The 24,648-nt window shown below is 36.6% G+C and overlaps 1 protein-coding gene and 1 long non-coding RNA gene across 9 annotated transcripts in view; one reads left to right on the top strand and one right to left on the bottom strand.

Annotated features, from left to right (window-relative positions):
• LOC128929435 (uncharacterized) overlaps positions 1–24,648 on the top strand; it is a 36,745-nt gene that overhangs the window by 1,760 nt on the left and 10,337 nt on the right. The window contains exon 2 of the long non-coding RNA XR_008475953.2: positions 23,279–23,396. This is a non-coding gene — a long non-coding RNA (uncharacterized LOC128929435). The remainder of the gene's footprint in view (positions 1–23,278; positions 23,397–24,648) is intronic.
• Positions 23,240–24,648, bottom strand: part of ADAM32 (ADAM metallopeptidase domain 32) — a 181,910-nt gene continuing 180,501 nt past the window's right edge. For 6 of the 8 annotated variants that reach the window (XM_035270328.3, XM_035270332.3, XM_035270337.3 and 3 more), the window contains 2 exons: positions 24,486–24,524; positions 23,240–23,365 (listed from right to left, as the gene is read on the bottom strand). In XM_035270328.3, coding sequence (XP_035126219.3) covers positions 23,359–23,365; positions 24,486–24,524 — 46 coding nt within the window. In that variant the 3' untranslated portion in view covers positions 23,240–23,358. The remainder of the gene's footprint in view (positions 23,366–24,485; positions 24,525–24,648) is intronic. The other 2 variants (XM_035270329.3, XM_035270336.3) reach the window with 1 other exon arrangement.

The following is a 24,648-nucleotide window of genomic DNA, read 5'->3' as shown; positions in this document are numbered from 1 at the left end:
GTTTGTTTATATATGAGGAAAATTACCAAATCAAATAATGAGAACATATGTATCTAATAACCTAGAAGCATATTTTTAGAAAATATGACTATGATGGGAAGAATGGAGACGCGCAATGTCAAAACGATAATGTTCTCAATTTGTAACATTCTAACATGTATTTATGGAACTAAATATCTTTAAAATATTTCAACAAAAATTGATAGGAATATAGGGGAAAACTGGCAAAAGTTTCATCAGGGTTGGAGATTGAAACACACCTCTTATATTATTGATAGATCAAGCAGGCAAAATTTAACAAAAATATATGAGAATTGGATGACTCAAATAAACGTGATCTAATAAACATTTGTACAATTCTAGATCAACTATAGAGAACAAACATTCTTCCCAACCCCCCATGGAATATTTACAAAATGAACATGTCCTAGGTTTTATAATATTTTGCCAATTTTAAAGAATAAGCATGAGATTGAGTTTACATGTTTCCTATTCTATCGATAATCACTATATATTAAGTGAGCCATTTAGTGAATTTTATATGAAGAAATAATTGATACAGTGGATTGTAATATATTATCTTATCATTAACTTTTCATTTGCCATGTCCTTTTCTCTCATTTCTTGCCTTCTTTTGGATTGATCATTATGATTTTATTTTCCTACTTTATTGACATGACAGCTATGTAGTTTTTAAATTTTTCTTTTAGTGATTGCCTTAGAATTATAGTATTTATTCAAGATAATCTCCCTATCTTAATGTCTCCTGATTATCAACCGTAATTACATTTGCAAATTTCCCTCACAGGAATACCTTGTTTAGTGTTTGAATAACTAGGGAACAGAAATTTTGGAGGAACATCTTTAGAACTCTGCCTGCAGGGCTGGGAGTGGTGGCTCACGCCTGTAATCCCAGAACTTTGGGAGGCCGAGGTGGGTGGATCACGAGACCAAGAGATCGAGACCATCCTGGTCAACATGGTGAAACCCCGTCTCTACTAAAAATACAAAAAATTAGCTGGGCATGGTGACGCGTGCCTGTAATCCCAGCTACTCGGGAGGCGGAGGCAGGAGAATTGCCTGAACCCAGGAGGCGGAGGTTGCGGTGAACCGAGATAGCGCCATTGCACTCTAGCCTGGGTTACAAGAGCGAAACTCTGTCTCAAAAAAAAAGAACTCTGCCTGCAATAATGTCTTCTAGTCCTTCGGACCCTTATCAACCGGGTTTAGATATGATTCTTCAGGTGTCATTCTTTTAGGATGAGGTGGTATGGTGTTTTAACAGGGCTTTAACGTGGCATAAGGTACAGTCTCGGCCGGGCGCGGTGGCTCAAGCCTGTAATCCCAGCACTTTGGGAGGCCGAGTCAGGTGGATCACGAGGTCAAGAGATCGAGACCATCCTAGTCAACATGGTGAAACCCCGTCTCTACTAAAAATACAAAAAATTAGCTGGGCATGGTGGCGCGTACCTGTAATCCCAGCTACTCAGGAGGCTGAGGCAGGAGAATTGCCTGAACCCAGGAGGGGGTTGCGGTGAGCCGAGATCGCGCCATTGCACTCCAGCCTGGGTTACAAGAGCGAAACTCCGTCTCCAAAAAAAAAAAAAAAAAAAAAAAGGTACAGTCTCCCTGAATCTGCCCTAGTGTATACAAACTTCCCATTTCTTTTGGTAGGCGTTGCTAGAGTGGCAAACAAATTTCACTGAGTCTTTCCATAACCCAAGATGCCTAACCTGAATTAGGTCACATACGACCTGAAAACCCCTAAAGTTATATGGAAAATGACAGTGACATTAAAACGATGCATGAGGTTTTTCTCTCCATACACGAAATCGCTGGTATCCTGGAACCTCACCTCTTATGAAGTGCTTTTCTAGGACCTTAAAGCTGCTGTACGATTTATGGATGGCTCCACCACCCTCACATCCAAATGCATAAGGATGGCAAACACATAGAACACAGTCTGATGGTATAGATTTAAACAGAAAGATGAAGGAGCTTAGTCAAGTAGGCAGAACTGAAGACAGTACTCATGAAATGTACCTGGATTTTAACGTTCCGTCAGACTGCTCCTTACAAATTCTGTTACTTGTCTGTGCCTAATGGTTTAGGTAACTTGTCTGGCATTCTAATGGAGAAATTTTGTCAGCATTCAACTGGTTTAATTCCTATGCATTCAAGTTTCTGACATTTCTAATAGAACTGAATAACTAACTTTCTATATGGATGCCCACCAAATTTCTAGAATATACCAACCTTGAACAATAGTGTTGATGTGCAGACAGAACCTATAGACTCTCTGACATGACAAACACACTGAAAACAATGAAGCAAAGGAGAGAATAAAATGGACATGAAGAAAAGGATATTGCCTTTTGTAGGACCCAGACAAGGTGATTCCTACAGGAGCTGGAGAACATCTTCAAGTAGCTCATGAGTGTGAAGTGAGCTATAAATTAGTTCTTGCTCCAGGCATCCTCCATTTCCTAGAAGTATTATTATTTTTTTTTTTTTTTGAGATGGTGTTTCGCTCTTGTTACCCAGGCTGGAGTGCAATGGCGTGATCTCGGCTCATCGCAACCTCCACCTCCTGGGTTCAGGCAATTCTCCTGCCTCAGCCTCCCAAATAGCTGGGACTACAGGCACGCGCCACCATGCCCAGCTAATTTTTTGTATTTTTAGTAGAGACAGGGTTTCACCATGTTGACCGGGATGGTCTCCATCTCTTGGCCTCGTGATCCACCCGCCTTGGCCTCCCAAAGTGCTGGGATTACAGGCTAGAGCCACCACGCCTGGCCTCCTGAAAGTATTAACCCTTACTATCACTGACAGATAGATTGCAATGGGTCACTCTTTATGTTACATCCATAAAGCAGAAAGTATGTTATTACTTTGGCTAATTCTAATTTGGTTTATGCAGAAAGCAAATTCTTCAGCAGCTAATTATCCATGATTCCATACTGTCTGTTCAGAAAACACTTTTTTGCACCTGTTGTCTGTCTTTAGAGAGGGCATATGTATGCCTGTGGTTGGCAGAGCTAGACAAAGGATCTAGGCAGTTCAGTTGGCTTCAGGAAAGTAAACCTACATGCATAGGCCAATACATTGGAGAGACTTGCAAATGTAGGGGCTGGAAAAACCACAATTCCACTCTCCAGTTCCTCCTGGAGTTAACCTACTGCATGCAAATAGTTGTCATTCTAGCTGAAACGTATTGTAGACAAACACTAGCTGTTATAGTGTTGGGTGTGAAATCTCCCTTCATCTGTGTCCAAGAGAACCATAAATATATGGACACATCTCATGTTCACAGATTGGAAGATTTAATATTGTTAAGGTGACAGTACTACCAAAAACTATCTACAGGTTCAATACAGTCCCTATCCAAATCCCAAAGGTGGTTCTTTCATTATCTTTTTTTGTTTTGGGGGTGTTTTTTTGTTTGTTTATTATTCTAGTTTTTTGGAAAAAATAGGAAAATCCATTCTAAAATCCAATTCAATATTTCTGGATTTCTTCAAATAATTTAAAATTTATACCAAGTATGTTTGATTACATTAAATGTTGTGAAGAAGTTACTTCTACAATACATTAGTTAAATATCCAGCTTCCAAACGATGAGTTCGTGTCCTTTGTAGGGACATGGATGAATTGGAAACCATCATTCTCAGCAAACTGACACAAGAACAGAAAATCAAACACCACATGTTCTCACTCATAGGCGGGTGTTGAACAATGAGAACACAAGAACACAGGGAGGGGAGCATCACACACTGGGGCCTGTCGGAGGGAAATGGGAGGGACGGGGGCAGGGGGTGGGGAGTTAGGGAGAGATAGCATAGGGAGAAATGCCAGATATAAGTGATGGGGAGGAAGGCAGTAAATCACACTGCCATATGTGTACCTATGCAACAATCTTGCCTGTTCTTCACATGTACCCCAAAACCTAAAATGCAATAAAAAAAAATTTTTTAATTAATTTTCAAAAAAAGATCCACAAAACAAGAGTTGGATAATTTTTTAAAGGAATATACGCAAACAATTTTTTTAACTTGATAATGGAAATGAAAAGAGAAAGGTAGGAGGGTTGGGGCTATTAAAAAAAGAGAGAGAGAAAGGTAGAAATGCAACCGTGGTTAAATTTCCCAGGAAGAAGAACAAAAAAGACAAAGAGATGGGAAATAGGGTGTGTATGGATAAAAGAGCCTCCACCACAGCAGGTCCCAGGCAAAGGTGTAAGTTTCAGAAGATCTTAGGACTTTCATAGCCACACTACAAATGACAATACAATGAAGCAAAGTCTTCACAACTCTTAAGGAATGTTATTTCTTCCTGAGAATTTTCTATCCAGCTATCAATCAAGTGCCAGGACATATTAAAGACATTTCAGACATTATATGGCTTGAAAGCTATACCTCCCATGTGACCTTAACTAGGGAGCTAGGAGTAGATGTGTTCCCCCTGAAAGGGAGTAAACCAGAGAAGAGAAAAACACGGTGTCCAGGAAACAAGGGGTCCAACAGAAGAGAAAAAATAAAGGAAATCACAAAAAAGGTGGCGAAGGAAGGTGCTGGGATGGAACTGTGCACCAGAAGGGGCAACCAGAATCGGTTACCAGGAGGTCAGGTGCTCCAACAGGTTTCTTCAAGAAGAAACCAATAGAATTACCTCTTTGTCTGAAAATGTCACAGAAAAGCTGAGGTTAGAAAAGAAATGCTGAATGAAAGTTTAATAAGAAACAAATCTGTAGAAATGTAAACATAAGAATAAACAAAACAGACATAAAATCAAGAAAAAATTTAAAATTGTACAAGAAAGAAGTCATCAGCCAGGCGTTGTGGCTCATGCCTGTATAACCAGCACTTTGGGAGACCAAGGCGGGCAGATTATGAGGTCAAGGGATCGAGACCAGCCTGGCCAACATGGTAAAACCCCGTCTCTAGTAAAAATGCAAAAATTAGCTGGGTGCAAGCCTGTAGTCCCAGCTACTTGGGAGGCTGAGGAAGGAGAATCACTTGAACCCGTGAGGCAGAGGTTGCAGTCAGCCAAGATCACGCCACTGCACTCCAATCTGGACAACAGAGCGAGACTCCATCTCAAAAAAAAAAAAAAAGAAGTCATCATACTTCACCCTATGGTTCTGGGAAGAGGATTTCCATAGTCATAATAATGAAAGCCATAACTATGGTACAAGGATGGAAATGCAGGAAGTCAGTCTACTTGTGTGGGGCCAGGAGGATAAAAGAGTACATTATTTCCCTTCATTTGGGAAGTTAACAAATAATGCCTAAACTTGAAAAACAAATTAAGATTTGGCATTGGAACCCTTTTCCTTATACAAGTAAATACAAGGACTAACTGCAAGAGGTGAAGAGGCTGCTGGGAGGAGAACAAGGGGGAAACAGAGAGGAAAGAGGGATGGGGAGTGGGGGCTGCTGTCGTTCTTAACATTCTTATAACTACATCCATCTTAGACAGTAAAAGAAAAAAAAAAGATCGCAAATATCTTTATTTGGTTATTCTCTAAGTTGCTCTTTTCAGCATTTGTATATTTGATTCCGTTTTTATTTTCCACTCATATTAAACACACTTATTTTACAAAAAAAAAAAATCCAGCTTCCATAAATGGAATCTTCTATCACCATTAAATTACAGAGAGAAATAATTAGAAAACAAATAGAAATGTAAAAGACTGGAATCTGAAAAGCTTACCTTAGATATTCATCACTTAAAGATAGGATTGGACATATTCTTACAGAAAGCATTTCTGAGATGAGAAACTAGCAGGAAACTGAATGGAAAGAATGCCTTCAGCTTCACAATCTTCTCCTGAGCATCCAGAAACATGTAAGAAGCCTATGAGAGAGACTCTTGACCCTTTCTTGAATTTATGAAAAAAAGAAAAGTTCTTTGATATTATGAAATTATGAGGCTTACCAAATATCCAGATTTCTGAAAACCACAAGCAAATACCTGCATGATATGTGTTACGTGTCTAAGAAGTTATTCATGGCAGTCTTTGCCAAATGCAAAAAATATGGTCGTCCTGAGTGAATCCTACAAATGAGAAATGCTTCACTGAAATTAAGGAAGATAGACTGACAATCCATTATTTTCTCATCTTTCTTAAAAACTAACTTGTATACTTACTGTCTGATGGTTTTATTTGAAAACAAAATTGGATACATATAAGGAAGATCATTGTACCCTATTATAATTATCACTTAAAAAAAGAAATGTATTCTAGATTTTCAAATATGCATTTCAATTAAAGCCATAGAATATTTTTATTAAGTAGATTAAAATGCACTTACTATTAATATAAATTTTCTGTGGCATAGCAGCTAGCTGAACATTTAGTAATACATTATCATTGAATAATAGATTATAAAACCACAATCTGAGAGACTGAGACAAAATTATCATACCAGGAATGTTTTCTAATGGAGTGTGAAGGTTTATTTCTATTCTGTTTTGGAAGAATTTAGGTTAAAAAAAAAGTCCTCTAAAATATAAGTAAAATAAAATAAATCCTTCAAAAACATTTGAGGTTTTATTGCACATATTTTATAAATACTTGCATAGTTGAGGTCCTTTGAGCAATTCTCAATTATTCAATTCCCAAAAGGCAACTGCTTTGGTTCCTAATGCATCCTGAAGAAAATGCACAATTTCATAAATATCTGTTTTTTACAATGCTATATAACATTAATTTGTGGATTTATAACCATTATGTTAACATAGGTTTTCTGCTAGATAAATGTGTAATATATTTGATTTTGCTTCTGCAAGGTATGATTTCAAAAATTACCTTCCAAGTCCATACAGCTGTAAATCTGAGTCTGAAATATAATCACATGCTTTAATTGAAAGGGTGTACATTATCTATAAGTTCTTATTTTTCCAATAAATAAGGAACTGTTTTGACATTCTTAAGTATAAGAAACATCTTAATAGCATCTAAATTCCCAATGAAAAATGACAATATGACTTCTATTAAGTATATTGGAAATGGTTTCTAAAGATATATCACATCAGATCTGCTTTTTATCTTTTGAAGTTTTTTATTATTATTATTTTTAATAGTCTTATTCAAGCAGCATCATTGTTTGGGGTAAATACCCGAGGTTCATCATCTTGCACCAAGGAATTGAGTATGCAGACACAAGAAGCAGGTTTAGGAGCGGAGGCCTAATAAGCAAAATAAAGAAAAAGGAGAACAGCTCTCTCTCTCTCTCTCTCTCTCTCTCTCTCTCTCTCTCTCTCTCTCTTATGAGAGAGGGGGCCCTGGAATGAGACTTCCAAAGCACATCAGAGTGCACAGGGTTTTATAAACAGGCTTGAGGTGGTGGTGTCTGATTTACACAGTGCCCAAAGGTTGGTTGGACCAGGTGTGATATTTACATAATGTGCTGGGAAGCTAGTCACCCCACCCTAATCTTTTATTATGCAAATGGAGTCTCTACAGGGCCAGTGCTCTATTACCTGCTCCTTACTGTGCACGTGGCTGACAAGAAAGGGGGACTACCTAGTCCCCAGGTAGCTCCTTTCCTATTGGCACAACTGCCAGTATTCACCTGTGCAAGCTTCTAGCTTGCCTTTTTATGTCCTCAGCTTGATTTTACAGGCTGCTCTTTGTTAGAAAAGAAAATGATTTGGGGCTGCTTTTCGTTAAAAGGAAAACCTTACTAAGGACTTCCTTACCCTTACTATCTGTCTAAATAATTTATTCCTAACTCCTATATCACTATGACCTGAATACGTCCTCCCCAAATTCACATGTTGGAGACTCAATTACCAATGTAACAGGACCTTTTAGAGCTGTTTAGGTTATGAGGGCAGCCCTCAAGAATGGGTTAATGCCATCATACAACAGCTTGCAACAGAGACGGTTTGCTCCTTTTATCACTCCTTTCATCCCTTCTGCTAAATAAGGACACAGGTTTTCTCCCATTCAGAAGATGCAGAAACAAGGCATCGTCTTGGGAGCAGACAGCGGCCCTCACCAGACACCCAAATCTTTCAGTTGTGATCTTGTACTTCCTAGCCTCGAGAACTGTGAAAAAAATAAATGTATGTTTTTTATAAATTACCAAGTATCTGATATTTGTTATAGAAGCACTACGGTACTAAGATAGAAATTGATACCAGAGAAGTGGGTTGGTTTTTTTTTGTTTTTTTTTTTTTAATTTTTTATTGCATTTTAGGTTTTGGGGTACATGAGCAGAGCATGCAAGACAGTTGCGTAGGTACACACATGGCAGTGTGTTTTGCTTCCTTTCTCCCCTTCACCCACATTTGGCATTATAAAAAGTGCCTAAAACTATGGAAGCAGCTTTGAAACTGGGTAATGGGTAGAGGTTAGAACAGTTTTGAAATGAAAAATATATAAGCTAGAAAATGTAGCCCATATTGTAAATGGAGCATTTAAAACATTCTGGTGAGAGTTTGAAAGAGAAGAGAGGTAAGAAAAATTCTCATTCTTCATAGACATAGTACTTAAATTGTCATGAATAAGTGGCTGGTAGAAATAAGGACAGTAAAGACTATTCTGATGAGATCTCAGGTGGAAATAAGAAAGAACATATTAGAAACTAGAGGAAAGACTGTCCTTGCTATAAAGTGGCAAAGAATTTGGCTGAATTGTGTCTGTAAACTAGGACTTTGTAGAAGGCAGAACTGAAGAGTGAAACAGCAAAGTATTGAGGGTGCTATGTGTCTTTGGTTGGTTGCAGTAAAATGCCAGAGGAGAAAAATTAGTTAAAGGTGGAATTTATAATCAATAGGGAAGCAGGACATAAAGATTTGGGAACTTTTCAGCCTGGCCATCTAAAGAATGAAAAGGCTTGTTTGGGACAGAATATCAAGTGTATGGCCAAATGGAATGCTTGATAAGGAGATTAGCAGGGATAGAAGGAAGCAAGATATCACCATTGAGACAGTGGAAAATTCCTGTGAAAATTCATAAATGACTCTGAAAACATTTTGGAGATCTTTAAAGCTGCTTTTGTCATCATAGGCCCAGAGTGCCAGGGTTTTGAAGGCAGAATGGTTTTAAGGAGAAGCCTAGGACACCCATGGGTCCTCAGGGCTGGATACCCAGGGCCACCTCGAACCTCTACTCCCTATATTCTTGTGCAGTGCTCCATGGCCACCTCAGCTGTGGCACAAATGGGCCCAGATGGAGCTTGGACCACTTGTCTAAAGGATGTACATAGTAAAATCTGGCAGCCTCCACATGGTACTGATTCTGTAGGTGTATCCATGTGATACATCATATCAACAGAATGAAGGATAAGGAACTTATATTTCAATTGATACTGAAAAAGCATTTGATAAAATTCAACATCAGTTTATGAGAGAAAACATTAAAATATTTAAGATAGAAGACACATACCTCAACATAATAAAAGCCATAGACAACAGACCCACAGCTAGTGGGAAACTGGGAAAAACTAAAAGCCTTTTCTCTAAGATCTGGAACATGACAAAGATGCCACTGTCACCACTGTTATTCAACATAGTACTGAGAGTCCTAGCTAGAACAATCAATATTAAAAAAAATAGTGGGCATCCAAATTGGAAAGGAAGAAATCAAATTATCCTTGTTTGCATATGATGTGATTATATACTTGGAAAAACCTAGACTCCATAAAAAACCTATTAGAACTAATAAATTCAGTAAACTTGCAGTATACAAAATCAACATACAAAAATCAGTAGCATTTTTATATGCCAACAGTGGACAATGTGAAAAAGAAATAGAAAAGGTAATACCATTTACAATAGCCATAAATAAAATTGAATGCCTAGGAATTAACTTAACCAAAGAAGTAAAAGATCTCTATAATGAAAACTATAAGCACTGATGAAGGAAATTGAAGAGTACACAAAAAAATTGAAAGACATACCATGCTCATGAACTGGAAAAATCAATATTGTTAACATGCCTGTATTACTCAAAGCAATCTACAAATTCAATGCAATTCCTATCAATATACCAATAACATTCTTCACAAAAATTGGAAAGAAATCCTAAAATTAATATGGAACCAAGAAAGACTCAGAATAGGCTATTCTAAGTAAAAAGAACAAAACTGTAGGAATCACATGACCTGACTTCAGACAATGCTACAGAGCTATAGTAACCAAAACAGCATAATACTGGCATAAAAATAGACACATAAATACATAGACCAATGGAACAGAATAGAGAACCCAGCATCAAATCCACACACTTACAATGAACGCATTTTTGACAAAAGTCCCAAGAACATACACTGAGGAGCAGTCTCCAATATATGGTGCTAGGAAAACTAGGTATCCATAGGCAAGAGAATGAAACTAGACCCCATCCCTTACTATACAAAAACCAAATCTAAATGGATTAAAGACTTAAATCTAAGATGTCAAACTATAAGACTACTACTAGAAAACATTGGGGAAACTTCAGTACATTGTTCTGGGCAAAGATTTTTGAGTAAAACCCCACAAGTACAAGCAACCAAAGCAAACATGGACAAATGGGATCTCATCAAGTTAAAAAGTTTCTGCACAGCAAAGAATATGATCAGTATACAGTGAAGAGACAACCTCAAGAATGGGAGAAAATATCTGCAAACTTCCTTTCGAACAAGGGATTGATAACCAGAATATATAAGGAGCTCATCACATGACAAACATCGCATGTTCTCACTTATTTGTGGAATCTAAGTATCAGAACAATTGAGCTCATGGAGATAGAGAGTAGAAGGATGGATAACAGAGGCGAGGAAAGGAGTGGAGTGTTTTGGGGGAGTTGAGAATCATTAATTGGTACAAAAAAATAGAACAAATAAATAAGACCTATATGATAGCACAACAAAATGACTATAGTCAATAATAATTTAATTGTACACTTTAAAATGACTAAAAGAGTATAATTGAATGTTTGTAACATAAAGGATAAATGCTGGAGGAAATGGATACCTCATTTCACATTATGTTATTCCATGCCTATATCAAAACATTTTATGTATCCCATAAATATATACACCTACTATATACATACAAAAGTAAAATGTTTTTTTAAAACTTGAGAAAAATTAAAATGAAAACACTACACACCAAATCTATTGGGGTGGAAGAAAATCCATTACAAAACAAAGGTTATAGCAATCAATACCAAATTCAAAAAGAAGAAAAATATAAAATAAAATTTAACAATATTTCTCAAGGACATATAAAAAACAAGAATAATCTTGAAGTTAGTAAAATAAAAGAAATAATAAAGATCATAGCAGAAGTAATTAGAATAGAGAATAGAAAAATACAAACCATGAACAAAACTGAGAGTTAATATCTCAAAAAGATAAAACAAATTTGATAAACCTTTACCTACACTAAGAGAAAAGAAAGAACTCTCAAGTGAATAAAATCATAAATAAAAGAGGGTACATTACAACTGATACCATAGAAACACAAAAGATCATAAGGGACTACTATAAACAATTATATACCAACAAATTGGATAACCTAGAAGAAATGGATACATTCCTAGACACATACATCTACTCTAGACTAAGTCACAAAGAAATAGGAAATCTGAGTAGAATAATGAGTACAGAGATTGAGAGTAGCAAAAAGTTTCTCAGTAAAGGATAGCCCTGGACCTGATGGCTTCACTACTGAATTCTACCAAACGTTAAAGAAAAATTAATACCACTTCTCAAACTTTAAAAAAAAAAATCAAAAGAGAATACTTTCAAACTCTTTCAATGAGGCCAGCATTACTCTGATACAAAAGCCAGACAAGCACATTATAACAAATAAAAATTATAAGCCAATATTTTTGATAAATATGGATGTAAAATTTTTCAACATAAGGGGATGTCAAAAATCATAGAAAATGGAGTTACATATTAATAATAAAAATAAAAAATATAAACTTTATTTCTCAACATAAGTTCCTTCAAGCTCAAGACATTTTTGTTAAATGATAATAACAATCATTTAGGCCATCCCTACAGAACTGAGGATCCTGTGAATTTAACCATAGTAATACACTCTTTTTAACACCACTAACTGAAGAAAAATTATTACATTTTAAAGAGTTTTTGAAATTAGAAAAAAATAAGTCAAAAAATCCAAGTCAAAATTGTATGGTGGATTTCCAATTATTTCTCTTCTCACAAAATTGCCCTTATTTGATTAGAAGAATGAGCAGAAACATTGTCACAGTGAAGAAGGCTCTCTAGTGAAGCTTTCCTGGGCATTTTTCTGCTAAATCTTTGGCTAAGTTTCTCAGAACATAATTATAATAAGCAAATGTTATTCTCTGGCCTTCCAGAAAGTCAACAAACAAAATGCCTTTGGAAATCCCCCCCAAAGCATTGTTCTAACATTTGCTCTTGATGGGAACATTTCCAACTCTTGGTAGCCATTGCTTTGATTGTGCTTTACCTTCAGTATTGCACTGGTAATTCCATTTTCATTCTTCTGTTAAAATACTTAGAATAAATATTTCAGGATCTTAATCCCACTTGTTTAAAATTTCCATTGAAAACTCTGCCCTTGTCTGCAGCTGATCTGAGATTAATTGTTTTGGCACCCACTGAGTAAGAAGTTTGCTGAACTTTAATTTCTCAGTCAGAATTGCGTATGTTGAACCAATTGAGATGGCTATTTTTTTTCTTTTTTCTTTTTTTATTGCATTTTAGGTTTGGGGGTACATATGAAGAACATGCAAGATAGTTGCATAGGTACACACGTGGCAGTGTGATTTGCTGCCTTCCTCCCCTTCACCCACATTTGGCATTTCTCCCCATGCTAACTCTCCCCAACTCCCCACCTCTGGCTGTCCCTCCCCTATTCCCCCCAACAAACCCCAGTGTGTAGTGCTCCCCTCCCTGTGTCCATGTGTTCTCATTGTTCAACACCCACCTATGAGTTAGAACATGCAGTGTTTCATTTTCTGTTCTTGTGTCAGTTTGCTGAGAATGATGGTCTCCGGGTTCATCCATGTCCCTACAAAGGACAAGAACTCATCGTTTTTGATGGCTGCATAATATTCCATGGTGTATATGTGCCACATTTTCCCTGTCCAGTCTATCATTGATGGACATTTGGGTTGGTTCCAGGTCTTTGCTATTGTAAACTGTGCTGCAATGAACATTTGTGTGCATATGTCCTTAGAATAGAACAATTTATAATACTTTGGATATATACCCAGTAATGGGATTGCTGGATCAAATGGGATTTCTACTTCTAGGTCCTTGAGAAATCACCACACTGTCTTCCACCATGGTTGAACTAATTTACACTCCCACCAGCAGTGTAAAAGTGTTCCTATTTCTCCACATCCTCTCCAGCATCTGTTTTCTCCAGATTTTTTAATGTTCTCCATTCTAACTGGCATGAGATGGTATCTCAATGTAGTTTTGATTTGCATTTCTCTAATGATCAGTGATGATGAGCATTTTTTATATGTTTGTTGGTCTCGTGTATGTCTTCTTTTGTAAAGTGTTTGTTCATATCCTTTGCCCACTTTTGAATGGGCTTGTTTTGTTCTGTAAATCTGAGTTCTTTGTAAATTCTGGATATCAGCCCTTTGTCAGATGGGTAAACTGCAAAAATTTTTCCCCATTCTGTTGGTTGCTGATTCACTCTAATGACTGTTTCTTTTGCCATGCAGAAGCTGTGGAGTTTGATTAGGTCCCATTTGTCTATTTTGGCTTTTGTTGCCAATGCTTTTGGTGTTTTGGTCATGAAGTCCTTGCCTACTCCTATGTCCTGAATGGTTTTGCCTAGGTTTTCTTCTAGGGATTTTATGGTGTCAGGTCTTATGTTTAAGTCTTAACCCATCTGGAGTTAATTTTAGTGTAACATGTCAGGAAGGGGTTCAGTTTCTGCTTTCTGCACATAGCTGGCAGTTTTCTCAACACCATTTATTAAACAGGGAATCCTTTCCCTAATTGCTTGTTTTTGTCAGGTTTATCAAAGATCAGACGGTTGTAGATATGTTGTGTTGCCTCTGAGGCCTCTGTTCTGTTCCATTGGTCTATATCTCTGTTTTGGTACCAGTACCATGCTGTTTTGATGACGGTAGCCTTGTAGTATAGTTTGAAGTTTAGTAGTGTGATGCTTCCTGCTGTGTTCTTTTTGCTTATAATTGACTTGGCTATGCGGGCTCTCTTTTGGTTCCATATGAAATTTAAGGTGGTTTTTCCAGTTCTGTGAAGAAGGTCATTGGGAGCTTGATTGGGATAGCACTGAATCTATAAATTACTTTGGGCAGTATGGCCATTTTCATGATATTGATTCTTCCTAACCATGAACATGGAATTTTTCTCCATCTGTTTGTGTCCTCTCTTATTTTGTTGAGCAGTGGTTTGTAGTTCTCCTTAAAGAGGTCCTTTACATTCCTTGTTAGTTGTATTCTTAGGTATTTTATTCTCTTTGCAGCAATTGTGAATGGCAGTTTATTCTTGATTTGGCTCTCTTTAAGTCTGTTATTGGTGTATAGGAATGCTTGTGATTTTTGCACACTGATTTTGTATCCTGGGACTTTGCTGAAGGTGCTTATCAGTTTCAGGAGATTTTGGGGTTTGTGCTGTTAATCATCAGTGATCTTCAATAAGGACACAAACAAGATGCATTTTTTTCTGCCAAATTGGTGTGGATGGTCTACTGCATGCTTTATCTTCAGCATCATCTTGTCTTTCTTAAAGTGAGTTATCCATTTGTAAATTGATTATTTCTTTTGGGAATTGCAGCCCACAATTTTTTATAAGTATCAATTATTTCATCATACTTCCACCCAACCTTTACTATAAGTTGATGTTTGTTCTTGTTCAATTGTAGCAGAATTCATATTACTTTGATAGGGGCCTAAAGAAAAAACTCATGTCTTATTCTTATTGCCTCAAGTTTGCTCCCTTTGGAACATGTAATAACAAGTTAGTTTGAGTTTAATTTGATGCAAAAAAACTTTCAAATCAATGCAAAGTTATTTTGTAATACACATTTTCCATGAACTTCTTGAAGTTTTGTCATACTAGCAAACTGAATTCAATAACATCCTAAAAGAATCAGCCACCATAATCAAATGAGATTTATCCGAGTGGCACAAGATGGTTTAACATATGCAAATCAATAAATGTGATACATCACATCAACAAAATTACAGACAAATAAACCAAATGATCATATCATCAGATGCAGAGAAAGCATGTGAAAGAATTAAACATCCTTTTATTATTAAAAACTTTCACCAAATTACATATATAAGGAATACATCTCAAAAGCACCTGAAGGGGTGTGATGGAAGACATATTACAATCCAATATACAAAAACAAGAATAACTCATTCTATGCAGAACTAATGAAACCAAAAAGAAAATATAAAGTGCCAAAGGAAAAGAATGCCAATTAGAATTCTATGCACAGTGAGGAGTGACAGGTGAGGGCACTATAGTTGAGTGCTCACATCTAGGAGGAAACATTTCAGTGGGATGTGAATTATGAGAAGACAACAGGCATGACAGGAACTAGTGAAGAATGTTCCACAGTGAAGAAACAGCGAGTGGAAAAGGCCACAGATGGGCATAAAACTAGTCTGTGAAGGAGGCCAGATGGTTGTTTGCTATGAAACAGAGAGAGGTCTAGGAGAAAGGCAGGAAATGGAGAGGCTAGGCCTTACAGACAATGAGAAAGCACAAGAGGAAGCAAAAAGGCAAAATAAAAATGATGTGAAATACTTTCAGTGAAAGTAATGTTGCCATTTGAGTGTCAGGTAGAGGATTTTCCTGAAAACTTTCAGATGTGGCCTTTCTGTCCAATAGGTTCCCCTTCCAGAGGCACTTGTCTTAATCCATAAGGCCACAGGTAATAACTGGAAAAACATGGGTGTGAGTAAGCTGTTGTTCTTTTTATAACTCTTACCCCACTTGAAAATAAAAGTGGTGCAAGATTGGATTACAAATAATAATAATTGTATCTTACCAAAATGAAAGTAAATAAAATTTCTCTAACAGAATAAAAGTGTACAGAATTTGCTACCATCCATAATACACTGCACAGAATATCAAAGAAAGTTATTCAGGCTGAGGAAAGTGATTCCAGATGGAAGCACAAACCTACAAGAAGAAATCAAGAACAATTCTGAATGAATCATAACATCAGATTCTTCTTCTTTCTGTTTCATAACACCAGAAAGAATAAACAGGGTTAATGTAAAAGACTATTTAAACTTTTTGAAAGCACTACTGTTTTAAGTAAAAATAATAGCAATATGTCAGAATTTATAGTACACATAGAATTAAATGTAATAATACAAAGGGTAGAAAGAAGTAATAGGAATCACACTGATATAAAATTCTTTTGTTGTTTGTTAAGTAGGATAATAGTAATTGAAAGTAGACTTTGATGCATTAAAAATCCATATTGTAATCTCTGGCTTAGCCACCAAATATTATTAATAATGAGCTACAAAGCACATAGAACAGAAAAAAATCAGATTAGCACTCAATTAACCTGAAATAAGTTCAGAAGGAAAAAGCAAAAGAACAAAAAAGATGAAATAGAAAAATAGAAACTGGTAGACTTAAAATTAATAATATCAGAAATTTAAATATAAATGCTAGGAGTGATGTCAGCAAGACGTCACTTGGTGATGTAAGTAGTCTTGAGTTGCACTACCCACTGTCTCCACAAAAAAATTCAACCAGCAACTATCTACAGATTGGAAAACCCCAACACCTGAAAACAAGCAGGAGACACCTGCATGATGTGTAAAACTGAACGAAGTCTAAATTAGAAGGGTAAGAGGAATAGTCTCACTCTACTATGCTCCCACCTCCCCCTGTAAATTGGCACAGCATCAGACAGAGAGGATTTCCCTAAGCTCACAGTTTCTACAGGAGGAAAAAGAGAAGAGGAGGCAGTCATCCAGCTTCTCTAGCATACCAATTCGCAAAACACCCAGTTGGGACTCACTTCAGAGAGAACACTAGAGGAAATGACACGACTTGAATGCCTGTAGTCAGTTAGAAACAAAGAAAGCAACCAGCACATGGATCCTTGTGGTACCTCTGCATTCTTGCCGGCTGTGGTGCTCAATCAGATATCAACCAGTCCAATAGCACATGTGCAAAACTGAGTTAGTCACCTTTAGAGGCATGGAAGGAAGCACAGTCTAGCTTCAGCTCCTAGACTGGTTGTTTCCCTGCCCAGCCTCAGCACCTATCCCAATAACCCCACAAAGGCAGAGAGACTGCCACCTCCATGGATCTCAGAGAAGCAAAAAGACTGCACTGGCTTGGCCCAGGAAGGCAGGCAGTAGCTCCACACAGCCAAAAAGCCAGAACAATTATCCCACGCAATCCAGCGGACTCACACCTTTGCAGATCTCAGAGAAATGAAGAGGTTATGCCACTTTGACCTAGGAAGGTAAGCAGTGGCTCCACACAGCCAAACAGCTTGTCCAATAACCACACCAAGGCCAGAAGACTTCCATCTCCATGGACCTCAAATAGGCAAAAGAGCTACATTGGCTTGAACCAGGAAGGCAAGCAGTGGCTTCACACAGCCAAAAATCCTGCCCAAAGACCCTGCCTTGGCAGGGATATTTCCACCTCTGTGGTTCTAGAGAAGCATAGAGGTTACAACAGCTTGACCCAGGAAGGCAAGCAGTGGCTCTGCAAAGCCAAAAAGTCCTCCCAAAGAGACTACCACCTGAATGTATGCATTTGGAGAAATGTAGGTGCTAGTCCTGCTTGAGGTCAAACAGCCACTCAACTCAGCTAAAGGTTCATCTCATAGCTCCAGACAAAGAGAGAAGCATATCCCCAATCACACATTGTTAGGGACTATAGCCTCAGATCCTTCCTTTCCAGAGCAGCAACACCACCTAACTTCAGAACACACCTGCAGTCCTGTCCAAATATAGATAGCAGATAGCAGAATTGCACAGCCAGGGAGTACATCTTGTGACTGGCCTGATCAAAAGCCATCAGAGTACTTGGCCACCAGCTCTACCTAATAGCAGAGCCCAGCCAGAGGTTTAGCTCAGATAGTAGCCACCTCTGATACTGGAGCAAGGGCAGCAGCCAGGCAACTTGACAACTCACCACAAGTATTACCTCTCTGGTGTCATCACCAGTTAGCCCTTTCAGAATTACAGGCTAGATTATTAGTGAATTTCTATGCCTGGCAAAGAATGCATGTAAGGCCAGAATACGTGACTCTCTTCAAAGGTACAGACAACAATGAAAGGATAAGAGAAGTACAAAAAAATCATGGAATCCTAACACCTTTAAAAGAAACTAATAAAGCTCCAATAACCCTAAAGATATGGACAGCTATGAAATGAATGCCAATTCACAGTAACACTCATAAAGAAGTTCAGTGAACTACAAGAATATAGAGAGAGAAACTAAATGAAATTTGGTAACAATTACATGGGAAAAGCAAGATTGAGAAATAAATGAAAACAAAAGAAAAATGATAGAAACTCTAGAGATAGAGAATAGAAGGACTGAGCTGAAAAATTTAATAGAAATCCTTAATAGCAGAATTGATCAAGTAGAAGAAAGAATCAGTGAGATGGAAGACAGAGCTTTTGAAATTATCCATTCAAATGAGCAAAAAGACAAAAGAATAAAGAATGTATATGAACATATGGAACCAACTTGGCACAACAGGAGTTTCAGAAAGAGAATACAGAGAGAAGGGGCCACATAAATACATATGTAAAGAAAATGGCTGAAAACTTCCCTAATCTAGAGAAGATACCAATACCCAGATGCAAGAAGCACAGGCAGCTCGTTCAAATTCAACCCAAAGAGGAATTAATCAAGACATATAATAATTAAGCTATCAAATGTCAAAGATGAAGAAAAATTCTAGAATATCAAGAGATAAAAAACAGATTAAATACAAATAAGTTCTAATATGACTATCAGCAGATTTCTCAGCAGAAACAAGCCAGGAGAAAATTGATATAGTCAAAGTGCTGAAGAAAAAAAAACTGGCGACCAATGCTTTCTATTGTAAAGCTTTTCTCCAGAAATGAAGGTGAGAGAAAGATTTCCCCAGACAAACAAAAGCTGAGGGTATGTATCACCACTAGATATGCCTTACAAGAAACACATAGGGAGTTCTTCAAGCTGAAATAAAAGCTGGACCCTAATAGTAACACAAAAACATATGAGAGTATAAAACTCACTGGTAAAATAAGTTCACAGTCAAGTTCAGAATAGTCTAATACTATAATGATAGACTGTAAATCACTTATACATTTAGTATAAAAGTTAAAAATCAAAATTATTAAAAATATAATAATTTAAGGAACATGCAATATAAAAGATGTAAATTATGACATCAAAAATTCAGAATGTAAGGGATGCAGTTAAAACATACAGTCTTCGTTTTATTTGGATTAAAGTTAAGTTGTTTTCATCTTGAAATAACTTATATCTCTAAGATTTTTTTTGTTTAACCTCATGGTAACCGCAATGTAAATACATAAATAATAAAAAGCATGAGATCAAAACATCCTCTTAGAGAAAAATCATTCAATCACAATGTTAGACTATAAGAGAGGAAGGAAGGAAGAAACTACAAAACCATTTGATGAAAATTGACAAAATGGCAGTGCCTTGCCATTCAAGACCTTACCTTGAATGTAAATGCATTACATTCTCCGGTTAAAGACACAGAGTGGCTGAATGGATTAAAAAAAGATGCAACTATATGCTACCTACAAGAGACTCACTTCATGGGTAAGGACACACACCACTGAAAGTAAGGGCATGGAGAAAGATATCCCATGCAAACGGAAACTGAAAGAGAGCATGAGTAGCTGTACTTCGATAAAATGGACTTGGAATTAATAACCACAAAAAACGACACACAGATCATTACATAATAAAGGGGCCAATTCAGCAAGAGGATATATAATCATATATATATAAGCACATGAAATTAGAGCACCAAAATATATAAAGTGAATATTAATTAAGGGGAGAAAGTGACTGCAATACATTAATAGTAAAGGATTTTGAAATCCTACTTATTTCAAAGGACTGATTATCCAAAAAGAAAATCAATAAAGAAACATGGAATTTAAACTGCAATTCTAGACCAAATGACAATAACAGACATTTACAGAACATTCCCTCCAGTAGCTGCAAAATATACATTTTTCTTATCAGCTCATAATACATTCTCCAGGTTAGGTAAGATATTAGGCCACAAAACAAGTCTTAACAAATTTACAACTGAAATCATGTCAAGTAATCTTTTCTGACCATGACAGCGTAAAACTAGGAAACGTTACAAATGTATGCAAATTAATCAACATGCTTCTGAACAACCAATGAGTCAATGAAGAAGAGACACCTGCACTCCTATGCTTATTGCAGCTCTATTCAAGATAGCCAAGATATGGGGTAAACCTAAGTGCTTATCAATGGATGGAAGGATAGAGAAAATGTGGCATACATACATAATGTAATAGTACTCAGCCATAAAAAAGAAATCTGTCATTTGTGGCAAAACATGGAAACCTGGAGGACATTACATTAAGTGAAATATGTCATACACAGAAGGATAAATACCACATGATCTCTCTCATGTGGCATCTAAAAAAGTTGATCTTACAGAAGTAGAGAGTAGAATAGTGGTTACCAGAGACTGTGGAAAGTAGGGAGAAGTGGGGGATAGGGAAAAATTCATCAGCTGCTACAAAGTTACAGTTAGATAGGAGGAATAAGTTCTGGTATTATCTTGCACAGTAGCATAACTATGGTTAACATAGTTTGTACACAGTTGTCCCTGAATATTTTCAGGGGATTGGAACCAGGACTCTCATTGGATACCAAAATCCATGAATGCTCATGTCCCTTGTATAAAATGGCATACTATTTGCATATAACCTACACACATCCTCATATCTATACATTAAATCATCACTAGATTACTTATAATACATAGTAAAATGTAAATGTTATGGATAGTTGTAGTTTATTTGTATTATTTTTAAGTGTTGTATTGTTAATTTTTCATTGATTTTCTTTTTTCAAATATTTTTACCCACGATTAGTTAACGTCATGGGTGAAACCTGTAGATATGGAGGATATACTGCATTTCTAAACAGCTAGATGAGAGGATTTTCAATGTTCTCACCACAAAGAAATGATAAATGTATGAGATGATAAATATGCTAAATATCCTCATTTTCTTTTTTATGCCATATATATTTATGCATTGAAACATCACACTTATGCCATAAATATGTACAATTATTATGGGTCAATTAAAAACAAAAATAAACAGATATAAGTGCTTTTAAGCACTCCAATTTAAAATCATTGTCAGACTAGATTTTTTAAAAATACAAGAACCAACGGCATACTCTGTTCATCAGATACACTTTAAATATAAGGAAATATGCAATGGAAGTAAAAGAATGAAAAAAAGGATCTCATGCAAAGACTAACTTTAAAAAGCTGCCAATAGAAAAAAAAATCTGCGTGGCAATACTAATATCACAAAATCAGAATTCAAAAGTAAGAATACTAGAGACAACAATGAGAATTGTATAATGATAAATTCTTTAGGAAAACATAACAGTCCTAAAGATGCATGCACTAAAATATAACTCCAAAATACATGAAACACAATTAACATGTCTAAAACAAGTAACATAATAACAATAATAAAAAACAATAGTTCACAATTTCAACAGATCTCTCTCAAGAACTGAGAGAAGAAGTGGAAAAACACAAGTGTCAAATGACTTAACTGGCATTTCCATACTCACCAACTGCAAAATGCACATGCACATATTTAGTGCACATAGAAAAGTTAACATCAAAAACATAGGCTAAACCACCTCAAGAAAACAATTTCAAAAACTTAGGATTATATAAATATGTTCTCTTGTCACAACTGATAAAATAATAAGGAAAAAATGAGCTAAAAAATATCAGTATTTGGATTTAAACAGGCTTCTACATAACCTATAACTCAAAATAGAAGTTAAAATAAAAATTTGAAAATATTTTAATCTGAACTATAATGAAGACACAACATAAGATATGTGGAATGCAGCTAAAAATGTACATCTGACAAACTTATACCTTTAAATGCATTAGAAAAGAGGTTTAAAATCAATTATCTAAACTTTCACCTGAAGATGCTAGAACAAAACCAAATTAATAAAATTTGTAATCAATGAAATAGAAAACAGAGATGTAATGGAGAAAAACAACAAAGTCAAAAGCTGTTCTGGAGAGATTCTTAGTTAAGGAGATAAACTCTTCACAAAACTGATCAGAGGAAAAATACCTAACTATTATAAGGAATGAAAGAGGGGACATTACTATACATCCTATAGACATAAAAAACAATGTTATTAATAACTTTAGGCCACAGGTCTGACAATTAAATAAAATGGATAAACTTTTTTTAAAAATACAGTATCTGAAAAAAACCTATCACAAGAATAAATGGAAAATGTGAATAGTTTTCTATTAAATAAATTGAATTTTCCTCCCCCCAAAAACAAAACAAAACTCCAGTCCCAGAGAGCTTTACTGGTAAACTTTGACAAACATTTATTGAAAATCTAAATATTTTAGAAAATGGAAAAATAAAGAACCTTTCTCTAATTCATTTTATCAAGCCTCATACCAAACCCTAATAAGGGAATCACATTTGCCTTTAAGACCCATGCCTAAGGGTCCTTCACAAGCTGCCTCTCTGTCTTCTGGGCTTAACCCTGTGGGTCACTTGGCCAAGGGACAAGAGAAAGGTGGGGGCTAGAGAGGCCTGGATGGGAAGGTACAACCCTTGAAACAAATAGTCCTCCCTCAGAAGCCCAGCTGGGGTCATGGGGAGGATGAGGAGGGCAAATATCTGTATTTACTGGACCTGCGTGCAGTCGGCCAAGTCCCATGAAAAGGACCAAGAGGAGGAACACAGTACACTGCCCAGATCCTGTCCTGAGTAAGACTGAGTAGGGACTGATGCATCTAGGGCCCCAGGTGGTACATCAGAGGGGGTGGCATGGGGCAGGAAGCACTGGGGCAGGAGTAGTGGAAGAGCTCCAGAGAAGAGACAATGGGAAGAGCTCGCAGAGTCAGGCGGGGATGGGGACAGCTGAGATGAGTTTGGATGACTATTACGGGCCCTGCAGGTGCAGAATTGCGGCCCCAGGGGGTAAAGGAAAGGGAAGAAAAAAACAAACAGACTGGCAAGCAAATTGATCCACACTCAATTTATTGTTTCCTTCAGCTGTGACCAGGGAAGGACAGATCGAATTTTCATTTCTCAGTGAGACTCTTGATGTTATCCATCGCCTTCTGAAGGAATCATTAGTTACTGTGGAGGAGAACAAAGACACATGCTCAAGGTACTGATAGCAAACTCCTACCACTGTACAAGCAGGTGGGGTGCTGCAAAGTGGAAAATTCATGTGGCTGGGAAAAAAGAATTCTTGAAAGGATGTTTACAATTTTGCTTGTGAAATTATTTGACCACGAGCCACTTATTTACTTTATACTTTGATTTCTAGGGAACCATCATATTTAATCAGAAGTACTTGCAAACGAGAAAATGTAACATTTTTTAAATTTTGATGAAATGTTTATAAATGTAACAAGTTACTGTCTTTACATTTTTAGAAATTTAAGTTCACATTCATTTTCCTTTTTTAATACCTTGCAGCCAATTTGTGTGTGTGTGTGTGTGTGTGTGTGTGTGTGTGTTGTAAACAGTATTTTAGCCTTTTGTTCTTTGAAAACTCATAGACCCGAAGCAATGTAGTATATGCTGCCAAATGGATAAAATGGTCCTGATTACAGATTTGTTTTATAAACAAATTTACAGATCTTACATCTTGTTAGGTACAATTCTTTAACTCCATTCTATCAACAAGAGCAAGTTCTCAATAAACTTAAGAGTACTTTACTAAACTGAAAAAAAAAGACTAAGTTATTTAAATACTCATTAGTAACAAGATTAGTAAAGATTGGTCATTTAAATGTAGGTCAGTTAGGCTAGACATGATGGCTCACGCTTATAAACCCAGCACTTTGGGAGGCTGAGGAGGGCAAATTGCCTAAGGTCAGGAGTTCAAGACCAACCTGGCCTACCTGGTGAAACTCTGTCTCTACTAAAACTACAAAAATTAGGCGGTCACGGTGGTACAAGCCTGTAATCCCAGCTACTCAGAATGCTGAGGCAGGAGAATCACTTGAACCTAGGAGGAGGAGATTGCAGTGACCTGAGATCACACCATTGTACCCCAACCTGGTTGAAAGATTGAGACTCTGTCTCAGAAAAAAAAAAAAAAAAAGAATAAAATAAAGACAGGTTGTTTATTGGTGCAGTACTTTACCAATTCATCTACCCAATCCATACTTAGAAATTAATTGTGGATTATGAATTTTACTTTAATTTCATACATGTATTCATTTTAAGAAACATCTAATATACTTACCTACTGGTTTGTGTTTGGGTATCTTCCTGTGATTTGGATCTAAGTAAATAAGGAAATAACATTTTTAGGTTCACATAATACGACCTGTCAAAGTTATGTTGTATGTATTTGTTATGGCGATTTCTCCCTCTTTCCCTTCAAAGTGGTACTGAAAAAGAAATAT

This window comes from Callithrix jacchus, chromosome 13 (assembly GCF_049354715.1).
Source record: "Callithrix jacchus isolate 240 chromosome 13, calJac240_pri, whole genome shotgun sequence".
NCBI lineage: Eukaryota > Metazoa > Chordata > Mammalia > Primates > Cebidae > Callithrix > Callithrix jacchus.
This window is presented reverse-complemented; position numbering and strand designations above follow the sequence as displayed.